The sequence below is a fragment of the Anser brachyrhynchus genome (assembly GCF_964034855.1).
Source record: "Anser brachyrhynchus genome assembly, chromosome: 1".
NCBI lineage: Eukaryota > Metazoa > Chordata > Aves > Anseriformes > Anatidae > Anser > Anser brachyrhynchus.
In genome coordinates, this window is record NC_137694.1 from 191,233,544 (window position 1) to 191,257,296 (window position 23,753).

The following is a 23,753-nucleotide window of genomic DNA, read 5'->3' on the forward strand; positions in this document are numbered from 1 at the left end:
TGGAAAAAGCTAGGTATAGCTTTAGATTCAGCAGCACTCTCGCTTCCTCACCGTGGCACTCCAGAACTGCAGTGATGGGCCACGAAGATTAAATTCCCGAGGCTGAGTAAAGGCATTAAGTAATAAACCCCACAGCAACAGTCAGGTGAGTCACAGGGTTCGTTCAAATGCTGGTGAAGTTTAATAAGACCCTACGGCCTTAGAAAAGAGGTGCAAGAAAATGTGAATGACCTGGAAACAAAAGGTGCACGACAGTGCCTGTGAGGGCTCTGTAGTAGAAGTGTAAAAGTGGTTGTCTCCTGCCACCTGGTGAAAGCAGCGTTCACTAACAGAGCTGTTGGAATCCCGATACAAATTTTCTTTTCTTTTTTGGTGGTGGTGGTTTGTTTTTTTCCACCTAGAAAATGAAGCTTCTACAATAATGTATTTCTATCTACTACACATTAAACCAATACCAAAATTTGTGTTACAGATCCAGTTGAGTTGGGACTACAAAGATACCAGCATGCAAGCATTCAGCGCTGAGTTCAGAACAGGCGATCCCGAAGTGAATTAAAACCAGTTGTCCCATCAGCAGTAGGAAGCCTGTGCTCCACACCCCCTCATCTCCCCCCTCACCACCTCCATCCTCCTTTCAGCAACATACCTGCCCGTTAGGTGGGAGACCGCGTGCCACGGCTGGGCTGAAGCTCCAGGGTGAGGCAGCGACTGCTGCAGGCAGCACCTGGGTCTTGCTCCCCTCCCCAAGCCCAGCTGGGGATTTTCACCAGGGGTTGTGCAGATCTACTGCCATGATACTTGCTACTTGCAACTGGCAGTGGCCAGAGATACACGTTTAAAAGGGAATGGAGAAGGGAAAATAGAAACAGCTAGACAGCACGATCCGAGCAGTTAAAACTGCGTAACTTACTGGTGAACTATTTTGTTCACTGCCAGTTTTTTCCCTTATAAATTTGTGAGTTTTCAGGAAAACAAAACTTTTAGACTGCATAATGGATTTACAGTCTACAGCACGGACTTATTTTCCTATGCGGCTACTCATAATTTCTCATGAAAAACCTGTAAGTTACTTCTTTATATCTTCTGCAGAGACATTCCAGGTATTAGAGAGCCAATACCAGGTCTGAGCTGACATAACAGATTTTGGATTACTCCTACTATTAACATGTGAGTAGAGGACTGGGAAAAAAAAGTCAGAAAATTTTCCTCTTTAATACTGGTGTCAAAGAGGAAAAAGAGGTCACAGTCTGTATTCCTGAGCTTTATACCATTTTTTAAATGGAAGTAAAGACGAGTAGGGTTCAAAATAGTCATGTTATGAACACATAGGTGGAAGGACACGCCAGGATTTGGATTTCAGATGCTCGTGGTGAGGAAGATGCATGAACTCTATCCAGCTTCCCCTTATTTCAACATCCTCCCTCCCAATCAACAAGAAAGCAGTCAATGCGCGTGGTATGCTATCCACATAGCCCCCATGCCAGAAACAGACGAATATGAGAGCAAACAAAGTTGGGAGATGCTGGACCAGGAGGAGGTTCAAGAAGAAAGCAAACCAAGGCATACCTCCTGTTACATATATTGTAGTAAGAATAATGAAAAAAATCCTTCTGGTAAAAGAGGCCACAAATAAGTTTACATCACAGCTGTACAACAAGGTCTTAATAAAGAGAATGACCTCCCACATATGTCCCACTTCAATCTTCCTCCCATACATATTTTTCTTTCTTTAAAGAGCGAATATTCCAGACTTTATTTCATTTCATGGTGTTTAAGTACATGTCAGCTTCTTAACACACCTGGTAGAAAGCTTATCCATACCATGAACGTATTTGCATTTTGCACATTAATTGTATTGCATATGTTTACATTGAAAAAAATGAAATAATGTATGCAATGCTGATCCATGAAAACCATGGCTAAATTCAACAACCAAAGTAATATTCTGGGAATAGAATTACTTCAAATTCCATTTTGACCACTTTAGTTTTTACTTCAGCATGCAATTATTATATAATCACTTTTTTTACTTAGGCTAAAATTAAAGAGAACTATTGCCTTAACATGAAAAGAAACAACAATACAGGTACACAGGAGGCTCAGACTGCCTTGGACTTTACAAAAAGTACACCTAGTGCTGTGTTACATTACAGCATGACCGAGGCTTATATAGCCAGTGTTAAGAGATTCTAGACAAAACCACAACATATTCCTTCCATATTCCACAACCCTCCCTTTCCATCCAGAGATTATCGCCCTAGCTTCAGAAGTAACAATTCTAAGTTCTAGGAGAAACAATTCTACGTATTAGCCAGTTACGGTTTTGTTTGTCCTATAACAGAGGAAGACAAGAGGAAACAGTCTTTGAAATAGGCAAATATGTATTACAAGGATCAATGTATTACAAGGATCACAGCATTAATGTTTTATTGTTTGCACAATGGTAAGTTTTTCCACATGTGGACAAACAGTACACATTTAGAATTAGTTTCACAAATCGATACATTACAAGAAAGTCCAGTGGTTTAACATATTAACTATCAAAAAAGCAGTAACAAAGGAATAAAAACGTTACGGGTTTGACTGCAGCCCAAGAAGTTTTTAAAAGGTCAAAATCAAAATAAACTTTTAGCTTTCCCAGACGTAAAAAAACCCACACATTATATCCCTTCCTAGGGGAAGGGTCACAAAGATGCAGTAACATACAAGTGTACAAAAGGGAAGGATTCTGTGCTCAGTTTCCCTCAATTTTATCGGATCAAGTGATAAACCGAACATTTGTCAAAAAGCAACCACTGATGAATGCAGACATTTCCAAAATATACAAAATGGTAATAACACTTCAACAAGAGAAAACAAATAACTTGCTCGGTACTAGAAAAAAAAATCTTATGCACTGTAACTGTTTTAGAAAAGAAGGTGCTTTTGTGAAAATGATTGTGAATATTAATTTGATGCATGTTATATACAAAACATCATCTAGAAACGGCAACACAACTCCAAAGCTCCACATTCACTCACACTTCAACCTGTATCTCTATTTGCAAAGATTAAATGGATCTATTATTTCTCTCACACAGGGCAGTGCCTCCTTAAGGTCTTTTCCAGCTATTCCTAGTGGACACAGAATTGGAAATGCAGCACAAGCAGCTAAGATGTAATATGCAAGATTCATACTCTACTGTTGCAGTAGCTTAACCTTCAAATCACATCATTTTTCTCAATTCTTTAGCAGCAACTTACTGTACTATACCTTGTATTGAAAACAGATATGCAACAGCTCTTAAGTCAATGCAGGTAGCACTGACTAGATGAAGCTGGTGAATCAACTCTGTTTTGTAACATTTAATTCAGGTTTTCACTGCAATAGTATGTCCTTATCCCCTCCAACTGCAGGGAAAAGCTCATCCAGCTTGACAGCTCTCTGCTTGCAAACAAACCTTGTGGAACCCCGAGCTTTCCGCTGAAATCCTGCAACACCCCACTGTGCAGCTCAGGAGAAAAAACAAAACAGTTTGGGAACATTACCTATGAAATGTCTGTGCCTATTTCAGATTCTTCTTTAGAGTTGGCTGCTAAATGGGTAAAGTAAAAGGTTCAAAAACCACAGCTCCTAAACACTGTACATACACACCAAGCTTCGTGAAATAGTAAGCATTGTATTTCAGCTGGTCTTAAACAACAGAACACGAGAAGCAGATGACACAGCCTGGGACCCACTATCTGAAATTCAGAAGAACCTCAAAATGTGGAACCACAGAGTAACATGGAGAAACAGAACACACAAAGAAGAGAAGACCTGTCTGTGGGGCAAGGTTTGCACATCTGTTTTTATTTTATACATATATATACACAGACATACACACAGATGTGTGCACTGTACTGTATATATTTACATCCATATACACAAAAACACCCTGAAGTAGATTTAAAGGCCATATCCAGGAACAGAAGATATGAACTCTAGTATTTGTACTAGAATATATTTTATCTGTACAAAAAACAAATATGCATATATTCATATGGTATAAAGCTTATTAACAAAAAAATAGTCTGCTACTAACATTAGGTTAAATAGATGGTTTTACAAGATTCTTTAATAATGCAGTATAGAACATTTCTAAAACTAGGGCCAAAAATAAAAATACATAAACGGGTTTCTATTCACAAGAAAATAGCTGTTCAATATGATTCATTTCGTATTTCAGACTAGGGAAAAGTAGCAAATTTTTTTTAAATTTTATTTTTTATAAATCTCACAGGATGCAATTTAATTAATGCATCAATCTAGAAAAATAGACTTTTCAGATGAACAAAGTTGATTCACTTCCACTTCCCTAAAGGGGGTGCCTATCTTTTCCCTCGCTTGTTTCCAGCTGGAGGTTTCTTCAGCTGAAGAAGTTGCCCTCCCGTCCCAAAGCCTGCAGATGCAGGATTAGACACCCCGAACGTCAGACCAGCTGATGCTGTGATGCCAGGATTGCTGAAGTTAAACCCAGATGTAGTCGAGCTGCCAAAGCCTTGTGAGGGAGGCAAAAATATTTTAAAACGTAAGTTACATCAGGATAGCAGTTTTGTTCTCCTTGAAGCTGTGAACACCAGCTACTGTATTACCAATATCAAACTGAAACAGTACAACAGAACTGTAACTCTCTCCTCAAGCTCTCAGTTTAAGTATGCACAGTGTATTTAGATGTGTAACGTGCATAAAAAGCAGGGTGGGAGGGAAGGCAGAAGTACAAGGAGGCCTGCACTCCTCACCCCACAGCAGGTTCATGGCAGAGCTTGAAAGAGCCCCAAGCCTTGTGCACTATTGACTAGGCTACCTTTTCCTCCCTGGGTGGCACAGACCCCACCCTAACCAAGGCAGAAAAGGCTCAAAATCTTTGCCAAATTCCTGGTGTCTAACAACTGATTGTGACCTGAATCAAACAGCCTTGAAAAAAACGAAGCTTTGGAAAACCTGAATGAATAGGTGAGCAAATTTTGCTCTTGTTCACCCTTCCCCCCCTTTTTCTATAAAATGTAAATAAATAAAAAAATCATTTGGTTCACCTACAAAACAAGATCAGCTGAAAAAAATCCACCTACAGTTTTCAGCGACAGTAAAACCAACTCATTATACTTTCGTTTGTGAATTTGTATCAGTTACACATAACCACCTCGATAGCGGTTGAAACAGGATGCTAGAGGCTTCTCAAATACTGGTTAAGAACATAACTCTGCTTTCATATTGTTCTCAAGAAACTGAGTAAGGTAACCAGTCACAAAACAACAAGTATGACATGAGCAAATTAAGTTTTATACAAGTTTAACATGAAAATAATTAAAATATTAAGAAAAACACGACTGATTCTCAAATAAAAGAGGGTATGTTCTTAATAAGCATTACTTAACATAAACAATTTCATCAGTTCTCAGACAGCAAAATCAATCCTTTGTTTATATTAGTATCTTCAACTGAATGCCTTAATTATCTTTAAAGCCCCAAATTAAAGACCCAACTGGTTGTCCCATCAGAATCCCAAAGTTGCTCACACAAGTCTGACATCTTCCATTCCTTGACTTGTTACTGAAGCATTAGATTAAGAACGGTTTTAAAATAAGGTGAAATTCTTCCTCCTGTAATGTCTGGATCTGGATTGCACAACCACACTATGAACTTTGTGTTAGAAAGAAAGAGGTGCATAAGTTGTGTGACCGAAGACTGAGAATGTGTTTGTTAATTTAGATATGACCGGGGAAGTAGTAGCTAGTACTTTACAAGTACCATTCAGGACAGCCACAAAACTGTAGAAAGGCAAAAGGGAAATTCATCTAAATGGCTTTTTCCCATAAATTCTTTTAAGATAACTCTTACACAGAATACTCAAATGAAAATCTTTAGGAATAAACTTTGAACAAGACATGCGTTGTCTTATTCCTGTTGCAAGGAAGTCATGAAATACCTCGGTTCGAGGAGTGTTCGCACAGTCTTGAACCATAGCTACAAGATGATCGACAGTTTCTTTATTGAAATATTACTTAGGTTTAAACAAATATTTTCAGAAAGTAGGTGACCACCTGCCCTTTGAAGGCACAAACTTAGCATCTTCCTTAAGAACCTCAGAGTACACCTCACTCACTGTGCATCTACACCTCTGCTTCCTCAAAGCCCCTTAAGTATTATGTCCACACATCTCTCCAATACCTCCAGGGATGGGGCTCCACTGCTTTCCTGGGCACCCCATCCCAATGCTTGACCACCCTTCTCCATGAAGAAATTCTAATATCCGATCCAAACCTCCCCTGGCACAACTAGAGACTGTTTCCTCGCATCCTATCACTTGCCATCTGAGACACCGACACCCTCCTCTCACAGAGGCATGATAAGGTCTCCCCTCAGCCTCCTTTTCTCCAGACTAAACAACCCCAATTCCCTCAACTGCTCCTCACGTCTCGTTTCCTAGTCCCCTCACCAGCTTTGTTGCTCTTCTCTACACACACTCAAGCAATTCAATAAACTTCAGACAAGCCCAATAAATCATACAAACTTTCCCAATAACAGGTTGTGTTTTTTTTTTTTGCTTGTTTTAACGCTACAGGGATAAACAGCAGATCTCAAAGACAATATATTCTCTCCTCCTATCTCCACTCTAAATGTAAAGGGATTTCCAGCACAGCTCTAATTGATTTACTAAAGCCCCCATATTTAGAACCTGTTCACAGCTATATATCGATTACATGGAGGTCTACTTTCCAGCAGTGTGAGCATGTGCTGCCACAATCCCATTCAATTGGAACTTACCCCATTGCAGTGAGACTGCTATTCTTCAGTGAAAACAGTTCTCCAACCCAAATTCCCAACTCAACTCTTCAAAGCATTTTTAGCATCTCAGTTCTCATGAAAATAGCATGACACCCCCTACCCCCCCCCAACATCATCTCTATAAATTCAATTTATTTATTTTTTCTCCTTTCCCCATGATTTTGGGAATGAAGGCTCTTTACAACATCCCCCTCAAAGCAACCTTTTTGATTGCCATCAGATGAATAAGGAATTAGGAATTAAGTGGGACTTTTAATTAGGAGTTCGCTTTCCACAGTGGAAGAAAGCTTTGTCTGTGTTTCAGAGAGAAAGGATGACAGTACACTTCCTATAAATTAATTTAGGCAAAATGCCAAAGTGCTCACATCTAAACCAAAGCAGTAACATCTGTATATCCATATATCCCAATTCCCCCAATCTCCCAACTATCCAAAAAAATGATTCAGAAATAAGATATAACTATCTTATGGTAGGTAATGTAAGATCCAGAAACAAGCTTGTTTTTTAAGTGTTATTTAAGAAATAGGACACACAAATTTAAAAAAGAAGTGTCGCTAGCCTTATCATTTAGGCATCATTTAAACCCATTTATACACACACATGAAAATCTAACTGAAGATCATATGCGATTTGGAAGCTATACAGCATAGTATTTTGGACAGAGGTAAAAGTTAACATGCTACAGGACTACCAAACTTTTACGAAGGTTCCTAATGCATAATCCCAGTCTAGATGAACATTTTCATGAACACTATTTTATAAGCACAAAATCTTGGGAATTACATTTTGTGGTTTATACTCCTGGTTACCACCTTATGGATCTGTGACTCTTGAGATAGCTGAAAACAATCCTTATTTGACCAGATCCAACTCATTTGCACTGCTAAATAGAGACTGGGAGCACTGCCACCATGGCAGAGCCTGGTTTGAGGAATACAATAAAGTGACATCTAAATTGTCTCTGTTCGCTGCCAATATAGCAAGACTATTTGTTTACTTTGGCTTGATACCTCATTAGTGGTGGACAACTGATCCGTACAACTAGTTTTATTATTGTATTTTTAAATACACTGAAAATTAAGTTATATTCTTTGTAACCCAGCAGCTTGAAATTCTGTAATATTATTTGAAATATTATAAAATAAGAATAAAAATTTAAGCAGTGCAAGTTTTGACTTGTTTCTGGTATTAAAAAAAATAAGCAAAAGAAGGTTGATGCTTCGAAACTGCATACTGAAAAATCAGAGATGTTCTATCAAAAATTTACTAGGGTGTTCATGGTGCTAAATAGCTCACTAAGCTGGCTGTATATTTCCACCTTATAACACAAAGCTTAAGGCACTTTACAGGCCTAGTTTGACAGAATAACCTAACAGTAACCAAGGAATAAAAAGCACAGCAACCAACGAGATACTGGTCCAAGGCAATGTTCTGGGTGCTGACTAATAAACAAACACTTACTATGGTCATTAACAGCATTTGTTTTAAAGAAAAATTTCTTAAACATGCTACCAAAAGCTAATCCCAGGACACATACTCCTTCAATGTGTCTCTGAAGACTATACGACAGACCACAGTAAGCTACAAGCTTCAGAAACAAACTCCAATTTAAAAAGTAAATAGATATACACAAGCTGTAGAAGTGACTAAGATTTCAGACATCTGAGTTATGGAGAAACTACATCCATATTTTCATCTTCTCACTACCAACAAAATAAAACCAAAGAAGTGAAACAATGTTGAGATAATTAGCTCAATTGCCACAGAAGAGTTTTCAAAACAGTTAACACATGAATTCTAGGTATCTACAACGAAATGCTACCTATAATCTGCTATTTAGGACATAAAGAATAAGCAAAAAAAAAAAAAGAGTTTTAAGGCAGCCTTCCAGACATCTAAAAATAATTTCAACTTCCTGTATTTAAAGTTAAAGTTAAATTACGGGCACGTTTGTCACAAATTTATGCATTAATTTCAATAGCTCAGTAACAGTATGGCCTATGCGTTCAAGTAGTAACTGCATTCTATTTCTGTGCCTCAGGTTGTAACTTATCCAATCTGATGCATGTTCTCCTTTTAGTTAAAGACCTTTAAATGAAAAATAATACTTAGTTGATACTGCCAAGACCTTTCATAAAACCAGAAAAACTTCTCTGAAAACACATTTAGCAAGTCAATGGTTACTCTCATAGTTCCATATACACGCAATGTTAAGCATATTTGTGTAAGGAGCTTTAAGACTGTAGAGTAGTTTGATTATAGAACTTTTGCTTTAAGATAAACGTGAATTCAAGGAAAATAAACCAACCTGCACTTAGACTTCCTGATGGTTTACTTGTAGTTCCAAACCCAAATGATGATGCTCCTGTGGCACTACTTCCAAAGGCAGAGCTACTTCCAAATCCTAGTAGAATAATAGTAAAGACACACAACAAAAAATTACAGACACAGCAATTAAAGATATATAGGTTTGGGGAAAGTAATCTAAAATCAAACATAATTCTAAGCGTTATTTGGTAAACAAATATTCCCAAGGTTACTACATCAAGTGTACCTTATTCTCAATATACCATTGCTTTCTATAAGAAAAATAGAACAGTACAAACATGAAAGCCTCAGAGAAAAATATTTCCTTCCAAATACAAAACTGAGTAAAGGAAAAAATTATAAGCAACTGCAGGCGGAGAATCTGAGTTTAACAGCAATTCAATAGACATTTGGTAGATTGTCAAGAACACAATATACCAAATGGGTCAAAACTAAGAAAATTCAGACAAGTTATATGACTTCTATTAGAGAAAGCCATGATCTTCATCCAAAAGAAGAACTCCAAGAGAAAAATTCTCTACACTTAAAAGAAAGCAAGCCTTTTCTTGAGTTTACATCTGGTTCATTTCAGGGTTTACCCCACCCCAATCCCAATCTTACTGGTCAGCTGATCAGGTCAGCTGAACAGGTCTTACTGATCAGCTTTACCTGAGACATGGCAAAATAAGATAGAACCTAGAATAATAATATATAATAAATAATAATAAAATAATAATTTCTAAAATTTTTAATGGAAAATCATAAAAACTACAGCAATAAGCATATAGCTGTAATAAAACTCATTTTGCAGTTGTTATTTATAACTTCATACTGTAAGTATTTCAGAATTTCAAAGTGTGTTATTAGCTTGAAGTGATTTCAAAGTAAAGGAAAAACAAGTTGATATTTGCAGTTTGAGACAGAGGTCAGATAGAGTTGTTATTTCCCCTATCTCAAGAAGTTATCAAAATTAGAACTATTTATATTAAATGAAATTATGCCCCCATCTTTTGTTTGAAGTGTTAGGGAAAATACTTGTAAGAGTTTTAATTTTATATAATAGCAAATACCATTTGAATGCAAGATATTCTGAAAGCTACACTTTTTTTTTCTCCTCCTATCTAGGTGGAAATGAATTACCAATAGTCAGGCAAGTATCTGTATCAGCATCTCATGAAGCATAGGATCAATACTCCACTTATCTTACATCCTCAAGTGCAAAAGCCTATACAATTGTTACTGATAAAATTCACAGACTACTTATTGTAGCAAGACAGCATGTTTCCCAGCTAAAATGCAGTTTCAACAATATATGTTCAGAATTGTGCTGTTTAAAAAAAAAGTCTGAATGGTCGAAGCATTCATTCTGTTCATTGGATTCCGAGTACCACTGCAGGTTATTCCGCACGTATTCCGGTATTCTACGCTTGCTTCCATTAGAAGGTTTCCTTGATTCGTCAAAAAGACCAAAACTTTATAAATTAATATACAAGAGATGACATGCAAGCAAGTGCCTTCCTAATCAAAGAACTTGTGAAGAATACAAGTTAGGCCTCTAAGACAAAACTAGAAGCAGATGTCCATCAAATTAAAATGTTCTTTAGTTTATATTTTTTATTTGTGTTTATCAATTTTGCCTGTCTTTAACCTATAGTCTCTTTCATTGAAAAGGAAGAATTTTATGTTTAAGGCATCTAAAACATTGTGGGAATAACCTGATAAACCACAATTATTCTCCATTCAGCCCACTATTCTCAGTTATTTTTCCTGTTTGGTGTAAGGGTTTTTTTCTTTTTCTTTTTTAATCTGAGAAAGCATAAAAACTAATGAGAAGGCACATTGATAGACAAAGATAATTTCAAGATCATCGTTTAAGATAAAAACCGATGTAATCTTCGAGCATTATGTATCACAGCAGTTACATCTTTCCAACAGCTGGTGATAGCATTTTAAATGTTACAACAGCTTCATATTGTGCTCAAAGATCCAAATGCACAGATGCAGACTGTGGCTGCAACGTGGAGAGGGTGTAACAAGAAAAAACACAATGCGTTGTTTGTGCTCAGACAAAACAATTGTCTTTGCAGATCTCACACAGGAGAGAAGATACTAGTGTATTTTGACTTGCACTGTAGGAACCCAGCTGATATAAGACAAGAAATTTGCATGCGGATAATCACTTTTCGACTTTTAGTTCTACTTCTGAAAATTCATTACATACAAATAAAAATTTAGACATGCATTTAAATTTTATTTTCTTATTACTACCACCTACTCTGAAACAGTCTTGAGTCCTCTTGGTGTATGTCCCCCACCAGCACTATTAATCAGTATTTTGGTAAGTATTTTCCCCTTCACTTTCAAACATTGCTTTGATTTAGAGCTTGGGAAAGACCTTTTCTCCCCTCCCACCTCAGCACTGATGAACAGTGTGACATTAAACAAATGTTGCACCAAGCAGGATCCCAGAACTGTAGCTGTATATAACAGGTGAAGAACTTCCGTGAATTAGTCATAGCATGTTCCCACGTGCCCAACTTTCAAATATGCAACAAATTAATGCAGGCTGTAGTTACAGAAGGATGTTCTTGACACACTTCCCTAGCTAGAGGATCAACTCCTTTGTGAGAACTTCATCTTGTTCACCATGGGGTTTTCACTACAATACTCTATTATAGCCTTAGTAACTTTCCGCAAGGCATGAAGAAGTTTGGAAAGTGTACACTGCCAACTGTAAAGGTCTTGCCCTGAAACAGATCATCCTCTTAGTGGAGTTTAAGGTTTACAAGAGATTCAGATGTGCGGTATAATAATTCAATGAAACATTAGAAAAGTTAAAGTGTACCTCCAAGGCTTGAAGAACCTAAGCCACTTGATTGCAAGCCAGTGCCAATACCTGAGCCGAATGGCGTTCCAAAACTAACTCCCAGAGATGGCTGTGGCCCTGGTGTAAAAAAAATGAGAACAAACTTGCCTTACTCTTTCATAGTAAAGAGGTCCTTTATTTATTTATTCAAGTACTTGATCATGTGAACATCACTGCTTTCATCAAATCCCATTAAGACCCCAAACTTTACCTCAAAATTCCTCACTTGACTGCCTGCCTCTATGTCCACCTGATAAAAACCTGAAAACACTGACTGTAATAAGGTGAAACTTTCCCAAAACTAGTAACATGAAAACACCATGCAGTATTTTTAAATCTTAACCAGTTTCACCTTAAAATCAATGCTTTAATCAAAATCTTGACAGAACTATAGGTAACATGTAGCCACCTGTATTAATGGAACCAGAAAAGGGATAAACTGTAAGAGCTGATGCTACTCTAAAACTATATTAATTTAATAAATAGGAATTTTCAAATATTCCATCAAAATTTAAACAGAACACTATGATAAAAAACAAGACAATGACTTTATTTCATTAAATTTATTGTTCATTTTTAAGCAAGTCAATTACACAGTAACATGACAATTCGATTTTTTCCACACAAGTGATAACTGAGTTCTTTTGAGCTCTGCTACATTACACCATTCAATAAGGTAAACTAGTCAAACCACCTGTTTAAATAAACATTTACAAAAGGCACAATTCTGTGTACCTTAATGAATTAGATACATTCAAAATTTCAGAGTCAAGAGTTTGCCCCATAACTAAAAAAGCTGACAGTTTCCCTGCATATCCCCACTAAGATGCAGGACTGTCAATAAACATTTTCAGTCTGCCAAGATAAAATTTACAGCCTCAGTTCCTTTTATTTTTTTTTCTTTCCTTTTTTCTTTTTAAGCCTTGGGGAATAAAGAATCAACTCACTAGCCTGTTACTAGCACATTTTAAAATACTTAGTTCTGATAAATAATATATTTTGACAGTTTTCACAGTACAATCATATTCCTGTCTTTTTCAAGCACAGTTTTCAGTGCACTAGCTAGAAAGTTTCATCATTGAAAACAAAATACAGTGCCAAACTCTTAATCCACAGACATTTGCATCTTTCCTCAACACGAGCTTTCACCTCTGAATATACTTTAAGTATTATATGTGTGAAAGTCATTATTTACTCAAATATCACTATAAAGCTCTAGTGATTTCATTTTCCTAAATAGTTATTAAAATTTGGGTTTAATTTCATTCAAAACACCCTCCTTCATACTACAAAGCTTCCTGTGACTAACGTTTATCTAAAGTTTTAAAACATAAGTGTTTCAAGCTTTTTAAAATCAGTTCAGTTTTTGAAGCTTTAAATGGAAAATCCTTTTGAATCAAGTGAAAGGCACTGTACATTGAAAAGTAACATTTTTGCAAGGAACACAAAATTCTTCTGTGATCCAAGCTGAATGACATCTGCATACTCCAAGTAGTGTTAAACTAAATTTTAAGGGCAACTAAAAGTTGTTAGCTTTCAGTCTCTGCTTAGCAGGAATAGTTGGAAAACCCAAGCTAGTTTTTCAACTAAAGAAAGTATATCAGATGTTTTAATTCCAAATTTTCACATAAATTCCAAACTAAACTTGTTTACATCCAGTTTAAATACTGACACATCTACCTAGCAGCTCTTATAAAATAAGATTTTTTTTTTCATCAATAAAAAACAAGAAACCCTACACAAGTCAGTCATCTAATAAACTAAAAGAACCCCAAAACACATATCCAGTTCCTTCTCCGCTAAAGGGAGTGCACAGGTTTTCTATCTCAGTAGGAGGCACTGTTAGTGGAAGACCTTAAAACAAAAACACTACAGTCCTCCAGGCAAAGCTCCCCCCCACCCCAATGCAACATGCTTTTCAGAGCCAGTAAAAAACATTATTTTAAAACACCTCAGATTATATAAAACAGGATCACATACCTTAGGCTAACAAGCTTTTCATTGAGCAACAGCATAGGATATTTGTTGATTTTGTACCATAATGTTCTGAAGGCATCATTGCTAGTTATAGCTCTTGTAAGTAAACACAATTTTCAATAGCAAAAAAATTAGTAATAAAGGTTCTTCAATGCCAAAAGCACTAGCAAAAATTGGCACTTCTGGCTGTTACAAGTACAAGACATGTTATTTGTAACAAGTCTTTTAACACTTTTATACCTTGCTATATTGCCCTGTGGAGCATTTCAGTTTAATGAACAGGACCCACTACAGAGTCCAGACAGGTCAGCAAGATTTCCCAAAGTGACATTATGCAATTTTTGTAGCACAGCTGGTCCTAACAGTGAACAAATTTAGTGTCATAACTTCGATCTGATTCTGACAAAGTAATACATTGACTAGTTTTAACCAAGGTATCTTTTTTTTTTGTGTGTAACTTAAGTGCTATAAAAAATCCAGTATCATTTTCTATTAGCTCTTAAATCTCAAGAGTCAAGTCAAAACATAATGAAGTATGCTAATAGCTTGATAATGCCTCGACTAACTCTGCACTTCACCAGTTAAGGAGAGAGTAGCTAAGTTCTTAGGGGTACATAGGGGGATTTAATTTTAATTTTTTTTTTTTTTTAAGTGGAGGAAAGGTGAGCTTGAAAATTATTTCTTTAAGACAACTTAGCCTCACCAGAAAAAGATCTGTTTCAGCCTCGTGCATTTACAGCTCTTAATTCACTAGGCTTTGATTTCCTTTAAAATCTTTCACTTTAGACCCATCAATAGTAATAGGTAGACCAGCCCCCATCATTTGAACTTCCACGCTGTTAAAAATTGCTCAGGGAAGGTGCAAGTGAGGCAGTGGTTAAAGCTAGCTACTGCTGCACAAAAGCATAACCAGCCCCACCGCTACCAATAAAGCTGTGCTCAGAGCAAAGGTGCTAAACCAGAGAGAAAAGCTGCATGCAGACAAGACAAACAATTTTAATAACTCTAGCTTCAATAAAACTGCACAAAAATTGTGCTTCACTGTGCACAACACAATCCTGGTGTCCCGATGATCCACCCCAGGATACCAGTGGAGCCTTATCTTTGCTCCCTTTCTTCCAATATGCCCAGGATCCACTGGCTTTGTTTCAGTGGAAGCCAGACATGCCTTGGTATAAAAAGAAAACATAAATGGGGTGCATATCTACACCCAGGAACTGGGGAAACATTCCCTGATCCCACAGTTTAGACGTAGCTACTAAGCCTTTGACTTCTGAAAACAAATTTAGAATAAATTACCTTTTCAGAGAAAGAATAGTAACTAATTTAACCTAATGAAATAGACTTCACCATGTAAACATCAAATATTTTTTTAAGAGACTAACCATCCTGATCCCCCAATACTAGAGTACCATACATTAGATTTTAGTCAAAAAACATTAAAGCCCAGATTAATTTTCTTGTTTTATTCTTATCTTCAAGAACAGCAACAGCAGGTCAGGTATTACACAGACCCTTCCACTTCCCACTTTCATATACCTCATTTCATAATCTTCTCTCATAACCTTCTACTATCCTACCCCCCTCCTCTATCCCACTCATATGGATCTAGATATTGCAAAGAAATATACATGATTAACTTCCAGCAGAGAGTTTATCAAATGCAAGGTGCTGCACCTGGGCAGGGGCAATCCCAGCCCTGAGCACAGACTGGGAGAAGAACTCACTGAGAGCAGCCCTGCAGAGAAGGACCTGGGGGATCTGGTGGACAAAAAGCTCGACACGAGCCAGCAGTGCGTGCCTGCAGCCCAGAAGGCCAGCTGCGTCCTGGGCTGCACCAACAGAGGGGCGGGCAGTGGGTGGAGGGAGGGGATTGTGCCCCTCTGCTCTGCCCTTGTGAGGCCCCACCTGGAGTGCTGCGTCCAGGGCTGGGGCCCCCAGCACAAGATGGATGTGGGGTGGGCCCCCAGGATGATCAGAGGGCTGGAGCACCTCCCCTGTGGGGACAGTCAGAGAGCTGCAGCTGTTCAGCTTGGAGAAACAAAGGGTCCATGGAGACCTCACCGCAGCTTTTCAATACTTAAAAGGGGTTATAAAAAGAAAGACTTATCGCTCGGGCAGATAATGATAGGACAAGGCAGAATGGTTTTAAACTAGAAGAGGGTAGATTTAGATTAGATGTTAGGAAGAAATTCTTCACTCAGAGGGCGGTGAGGCCCTGGCACAGGCTGCCCAGAGAAGCTGTGGATGCCCCATCCCTGGAGGTGCTCAAGGCCAGGCTGGATGGGGCTTTGGGCAACCTGGTCTGGTGGGAGGTGTCCCTGCCCATGGCAGGGGGGTGGAATGAGGTGATCTTTAAGGTCCCTTCCAACCCAAACCATTCTGTGATTCTATGAAACTCGTAACACCACAAAGTTAAAACAAGCAAATATTTGCAGTATTATTGCAGTAAATGACCATCTGAAATATTTTCCTCAAACAAGAAAAAGGAAACTATGAGGAGGCAATCTTCAAATATTTAAAGATTCCTGCAAAACTGAAAGAATAGATTATTATTCTCCTTTTCCACTGAGAATAAAACCAAAAGTAGTGGACTAAATTTGAAGCTATAAAGTTTTGGGTAAGATGTTGAGAACAAGTCAAGCACTGAAATCAGTAATCTAAGGAAAGCTGTGAAATGTTCCTTCATAGTAAGCTTTTAAGACTAACTGTTACATCTCTCTGAAAGAGTTCAGGCCTAACTAATCCTTCTTTTAAGCCACAGGAGTAGGTAAGATGACTTCAATTACTAAGCCTATTTTCTAATGTTTCTAAATATTCTTGATGTTTTGAGTGGCACTTCAATCTACCTCTAGTTCTCCAAGTCATCAAGCAAGTTTCACGGAGGGCAACAGTATTTCAGCTGAATAAGCAGTAAACTCAAGTTCTTGCCTACTTTTGTTGGCATGTGCAAAGTAAGTTAATGGCTTTGCTCTCTTTGCACCGTTCCTGAAGTTGGCACGTTTTTGGCTTTTGAAACACTCTGCCAAAGCCACTAACCTAATTTAAAACAAAACAAAAAAAACAAAGAAACAAACAAAAGACGACTTCACTCTTTCCACTACAAAATGTTACAACACAACTTGAGGTATAAAGTCACCTTACCTCACGCGTGCTGGTACAGGTCAAGTTTGCATTTTTTCGCTCCTAACCCCTAAGAGAACACTAATGAAGTCATGCCATAAGTGGCATCAACTTACTGAAGTTATTGGCAGCTCTCTTGAATCTGGACCAGGAAGAGAAAATCTGAATCCCTCGCCACAATTTATAAAAACGCAAGTAAAACTTAGAATGCAACATCTCAAGTATATGACTTGTATCCACAACTAATCCCGTAATGGTCATGGAGAGTATTTTAAAGAAAGACAAGGAGAAAGACGGGGGAGAAGGAACTATTTTCGCAACATTAAGCTGCACAAAAGATTATGTTTTCAAACTGCAACAAAGCTGGTGTGGCAGTTTAAAAACGTAATCTTTTGTTGATGTCACTTCCACTCAATTTCCATGGATTAAGATAGCAGCAGAAAGAGGAAGACAGGACTACGAAAGAAATTTAAAAAAATGTTTCATAATGACTTCATTTTCTGTTGCGTTCAAAATATTCTGTCATATTTGTCCTTTAAACCCATCTCCTTGCTGTTTTTAAGGGCCAGGGCTGGAAGCACATTTCTGTTTCCTTCTATGGAGAGGGCAAGGACAGCCTAATAAGTTGTCAAACTCCTAAGGGTGGTTGCTGAGTAGGTCTTTAATTAAACTAATTCAAAATATGACTGCTGTTACGAGACAAATTAGCACCTTTTCCCTCCCTTAACTTCCAGTACACACAGGCATACATCTTAGAAAATAAACGTAGAATGCAGTTAACTAAGCTTTTCGTAACTTGCTGACAGACATATCCACATTCAAATAAAATTAAACGGAGGATATTATTTCTGCTAAATGATTAAATATCAGTTCAACTCCCTATATTCAGGAACCCCTCTCTGAAAAGCGATGGTTAGTATAATAATGTCAATTAAGGTGCTGTAAGTTACTTCCTTTGCCATACATATTCATTTGTCCTTAGCAGTAGATCAGGTATTTCCTCTGCTTTGGTCTTCCTCTTAAACATACATGCATACATAGAACCACTGATCCACTCTACTTTCTCTACTAATATTCACAACAGCAGAACAGGCAGCAAAAACTGCCCCAATATCACCATGATGACGGAGTTGGCTATAAAATAATAAGCCAGGCATCCACCTTCCTATTCTACAGATTTTTGACTATCCTTCCTGTTCAACAGCATTTTTCATTTTACAGTTCCAAAGTGCTATATAAAAATGCATTAATCGTTTTACATATGAAAAAGGTAATACTCCTTTAGATATTCTCTCCTCACTGATTCTAAAATAATTTACTATAACCACACAACTCTGGAAAGAGGCTATACTAAATGTATTCAGAGATGTTACTGAAGAGTGAAGACTCACATTCCAAGGGGGTAAATTAGAACAGTACAGTAAATATCACTAATACAAGTAAATTCACAAGATTAAGTATTTGTTGTATAATTATTGCTAAGTCTACCCTGCTTTTTTTTTTCCTCTATTGGCTATGTATCAGTAACTTTACTCATCACAATGTTTAGATTTTTAGTCTAACACAAAGGAAGACTTCATAGAAAATTGTACACAAGTTTACTACTGCTGTAACACTAATAATCTATAACTTGAATGCACTCAGACCTGTAGCAGGCTGTTGCTGCTGAGTAAGTGTTGCAGCCATCGCAACGGCTGCTGCATTTGGTATGTTGCTGAAAGGGGTCGGTCCAGTGGTAACACGTGGCGCGCTCTGCCACTTCTTAGCTTCTGTTCGTCTTGCCTCAAACACATCCATGGCATCTCCCAGAAAGGTTTTCCTGTAGCCAAGGTATTGGTCTTTGAGCATCTGAAGGGGGGGTGGGGGAAGCCATTTTAGTTCAGTATATTTGACATAAAACCTTTACTTCATAAGGAAAAAAAAAGAAACCAGGTTATAAATAACATTTCCTTAAAAAGACACAAAAAGATCTAGTCAAGTTGTAACTGGATAGAACTGTTTTGCATCAGCTACATCCACAGGTTGTCCTTTACTTAAATGCTGCAAAGTGGTCAAGTGTAACAGATTAACATTCTGCATGATACCAAAAATCTTTCAAAGTTGGTGTAGACCAGCACAATTTTATTTGTTGGCATACTAGCTGATGTCAGAGGTGAAATACTGCCACGTTACTAGCTCATTACATGATATAACTTCTCTTCAGCGTTACCCTTCTGCACATCTTTGTTCGCTTCACTTAACTGTCCTTTCTCTCTTGCATTTCTTTCTTCGGACAAACCCAAAGAAGGTATCAAAATTTTAGGATCCACTATCATTGCTGATTCATTTCATCAGCTAGGTAATGCAGTGCAAACGCAATAAATTATTCTTGCTTTAGGCTTCCAGGTAGCCCAAGTTTGCTCTTCCTTCCTGCCTTGCCTCTTGCCCTCCCCATGCCCTCAAAAACCCACCTTCTGTGGCAATACCTGGCTTGGCCTTTCCATCATGAGTGATTTCTGTGAGTGACCTTTGTCACAAGCAAGGGAAATATGGGTATCTTAGGTAACATGAAAGGACTAATGGCTTCATTTAATGAGCTGGTAAGAGTGATTTCCATCTAGAGAGTATCTTTAAATGCAACAGATTTATTAAAAACAAAACCCAATAGATTCAACTGGATTTTATGGAAGACACACTATTTCCCATGTTCCTGGCTAAGTGCTTGTGTCTGAGGAGCACATTTAATTCCGGTCCAAGAATTCTGACTCAGGATTTTAACAGCTGTAGCCCAAGTCTATCAGAAATAGCAGAAAACACAAAGATTTCTCTCATTATCATGAGGACTGCTCTCCTTGGTGAAAAAAGACATTTATAGAAGTTGGAGATTTAATAAGATGCCATATTAACTGCAGCTGACAGAAATGCCATTAGATGCTGTAGAACAGGGTCTTAATGCTAACCTACACAGAATGATTTAATAAAGCTTTCTACTTAAATTGTGCCCAAGCACATTTTACTCTTTACTGAGCCTGGATACAGAATGTACCTATATACTCACCTATAATATGAATACATTTATCAACTAACCCTGTACAAAGAAGTTCCAGGTTACATTTTACTACAACTTCAAACCTTTGAAATGAAGTATTATGTACAAGCCAGAAAGCCTACTTCAGACAGAGGAATGAATTGGGGTCACAGCTCTGCCTTCACAAGTCATATTACAACCATGAAATAAGGCAGAGAAAAAAGCAGTTTCAAAACTGCTCTCCTCTCCTAGCTTCTAACAGTTGATGAACTGCCAGAATGAAAGATCCAATTAAGGAGTATGTTCATTTCTCTGATTTTTGAAGCTGCAATTGTGTCTTCCAAAATATAAGTCATCGTGACCACTAGATTGAACTTCAAAATATATCCCACAAGAAAGAAAAGTCCCCAAACCAACCCCTTGTTTTCAGATAAATACACTGCTTAAGAAGTAACACCTTTCATACTGAATCACGCTGACAAGGTACGTGAAGTTACTATTGCTTACACTTGCATACTAATCCAGCTCTTTGCATTAAATAAGGAAAGTATCACCACACAGACCACAGCACAAGTGAGGGCTACACTCAGATCTCAGGAGTGAAAAGCCCAGAAGATGTTCCAGATCCTTTTTGTCTCATTCTGCTGAAGTTATAGAAGAGCCGATATATTCTTTATCTGGTACCAAAAATGAGTTATCTAAGAGCAGCACAAATATCTGATGGTAGGTAGCTGTAATCCAGTGAATATCCATGATGACAGAAGCAATATAATGCAAAGAATCTGTTCCTACAAGAGCATCTGCATTCTTCAACATTATTAAGGAAAAGTAAACAGTTTCAGATGTTTACAAAAGTAGCAATACCATGCAGAAGAAACTCTGAAAGGGAAGAAAAGCAGAGCTATTCCCAATTAAAAAAATCACTTAGCAAAAACAACCTCAAATATTTGTACTTTCTCCAAGTTTTTTTTTTTTTTTTCTTTTCCCTGTTATTAAGAAGAGTTCTGAAGGTCAAGAAAAGCTACAGATTGTAGAACACTGAAATTTTGCCCATTTGTCCAGAACTGTTAAGAGAAACTTGAGCTGGAGTCCATGAAGGAAGAAAACCAAGCCTAACTAGGCTCCTCTGGTATACTACTTCATTAGCATTTTTTTTTCCATAGTAGTCTTTTTGTATATATGACTCTCCTCGAAAGCCAGATTGGAGAAAAAAAAAAAAATCAAGCAAGCCAGAACACACTTTTCACCAAGTTATTTTGAAAACTCTTACTGGTGAGTACCTTTTTATTGTTACTTATTTGAGTATGAGCATATTTAGATTGTCTTTGCTTGAGATCAAGAGGTCATTGGGTAAAGAACAAAACATATGTGCATGAGATCAAATACAGAACTTTCAAGATCTGATCAACAATTAAAAACAAAAATGAGTTAAATAAAAAGTACTTTTTAACCTAAATGACTGTGGTCAGTTGCCAACATCACTGTAAGTAAACATTTCAAATTAGACCTCAGTTGAACAAAAGTTGCCCTTTTAATCAAAGTACTTCTTGGATACCTGTTACATAATTTTTAAAAACAGTAATTTAACAGAAAAAGAATACCAGAAGATATATTATTAGCTATCAACAAGCATCTATTTCTTTCACTAAACATGCAGGAACGCAACAAAAACAACATACCTTTACATTCTCATGTATTGACTGAAGTTGTGCAGCTAAGGCTACAAATGTTTGATAGATTTTCTGCATAGCCATGGACAAATCTGTAAGAGGCATATAAAATATGACAATTACAAACTTACTTCCAGGAGAAAAAGGTTAATGTTTATTTTATTGCAAAAAGCCCACCCTGAACCCATATGGCATGAAGCACAAGAAAATTGCAGGAGAAGAAATTGTAAGAAATCCAGAATTTGAGAGTAATTAGGTGATACGAGACCTGCACACAGAACTACTTCTCGAAGCATTATTTCTCAGTGCTTCAAGCTTTATTTTTTGGGGGAAAAAAAACAACTCTTTTCCCCAATTCATTCTTATATGCATGGTGATCTGTTTCCCACAATTCTGTCACTCAGCAAAGCCAGGAAAATATTCTATTTAATGTCTTTTAATTACACATTCTTTTGATTTACCTCACTCGTTTATTACACAGTGTTAGATCAGATTTTCTTGCATTTGTATATATTTTCCACTCTGAGTAAATACACGATTCAGTGTTCAGATGATTTTGCAAAGAGATAACAGCAGAACAGAAACTTCACTTGCATTTTAAAAACATGACTAACAAGGATCACAGGAACTCTCTTATTCTACCCACAAGCACATCTTAAACTGAGAGAAAGACACAATGGGGAGCTTTGTTGCCTACATAAAGTCTTAGATTTAGGATAGTCTGCTTCCCACACAGGTATGAAACTGTTTTCAGTGCATCCACTCAACTAATGCAAAACTTTATGATTTAAGAGGAAATCTCAAAGGTTTGGGCAAAATGAGGTGGGCTGCTGACCAAAAAAAAAAAAACTTTTCTAAAAGAAGCACTGAAACAATTTGCTAAAATGGAGGATAGAAAAGCACTGAAGTGGTCTTTCAATGGAATTAGATGAGCTTCATTTCCTCTGAAGAAGGCATATAAGTCACTGAAATGCAAAGAGTAGCCATTAAGTTCTTGAAGATGAGACAATTTAAGAACTGAAAATGTTTGCCTCTCCGTTGAGGATTTTTCTCATTATAAGTTGCATTTCTTTCTGAAAAAGGAATAAACCTCATGTCATCCTGCAGGGATGTGGAGCCAGTCATACCTAGGAAGACTGGCCTCAAGTTCCCAGAAGATGCTGAAAGCAATTTACTGATATGGAACACAAGACATTTCAAAAGTCAAGACATTCTGGGTCATAATTTGAGTTTTTCTCCGTATGCTAAAGGTAAACTGGCTACATATGCAATACAGTGCTGACCAGATTTGTTGACAGTCTAGGTACACTGGTACAGCTGACCGATCCTTGCCCACACAAGCAAAGGAACTTTAAATTGCAGCAGGACACTGCTGAAAAAGCTGAGGAAAATCTGTGAAGGCAACCCTCTCATACTCTGCACAGCGATGTCATGTGGAAAGAAGAGATGACCACAAGGATGCTATAGTTCTCTCATTTTTGACATACAAGGTCCAGAGCCTAAGCACCATCCTATAATGGCAGGATGGTCAAGAATCACTTGGCACAAAAAAATGTGCACTTGAAATCACTACTTATCACAGGACCTGTACCTAAAATGACCCAAAAGATGAAAATTCCTATGATCACAGGAGGGTAACAAACCAAAGAGAGATCTCTGACAAGAGATTCTCCCAAGATAAAATGATGGCAGCAAAAAAAAAAAAAATAAATTTTCTCCGAGTTGAAGGGAAAAGTACTCCTCTACAATGGTGAAGGCACTTTAGTATTTTCCACAGATAAACATCTCTGCCGCATGAAGACTTTGCCTTAAAATAGCAGGTAGACACAGAAGTCTCATTCATGGGGATGGAGAAAGAAAGGCAGGCAGGCAGAAACCAAGATGAAAGGAAAATAGGTTCTCATTATACATAAACCCCTAAGAACACTACACAAAGACAGAAGAAATAACAGCGGTCTCGAAGCAGAACAGACTCAACAGACCAAGCAATCGTGA

The 23,753-nt window shown here is 37.5% G+C and overlaps 1 protein-coding gene across 7 annotated transcripts in view; it reads right to left on the bottom strand.

Moving 5' to 3' along the window:
* NUP58 (nucleoporin 58) overlaps nucleotides 1-23,753 on the bottom strand; it is a 41,372-nt gene that overhangs the window by 2,049 nt on the left and 15,570 nt on the right. For 2 of the 7 annotated variants that reach the window (XR_013945478.1, XR_013945479.1), the window contains exons 12-17: nucleotides 21,768-21,850; nucleotides 18,728-18,929; nucleotides 11,961-12,059; nucleotides 9,117-9,212; nucleotides 3,481-4,520; nucleotides 2,405-3,390 (exon numbers count right to left, since the gene is read on the bottom strand). Coding sequence is in view for 5 of the 7 variants with exons in the window: in XM_080577329.1 (XP_080433455.1) it covers nucleotides 4,351-4,520; nucleotides 9,117-9,212; nucleotides 11,961-12,059; nucleotides 18,728-18,929; nucleotides 21,768-21,850 (650 nt within the window). In the remaining 2 variants the exon portion in view is untranslated. Of the gene's footprint in view, nucleotides 1-2,404; nucleotides 4,521-9,116; nucleotides 9,213-11,960; nucleotides 12,060-18,727; nucleotides 18,930-21,767; nucleotides 21,851-23,753 lie in introns of those variants that run through there. The other 5 variants (XM_080577329.1, XM_080577328.1, XM_080577330.1 and 2 more) reach the window with 4 other exon arrangements.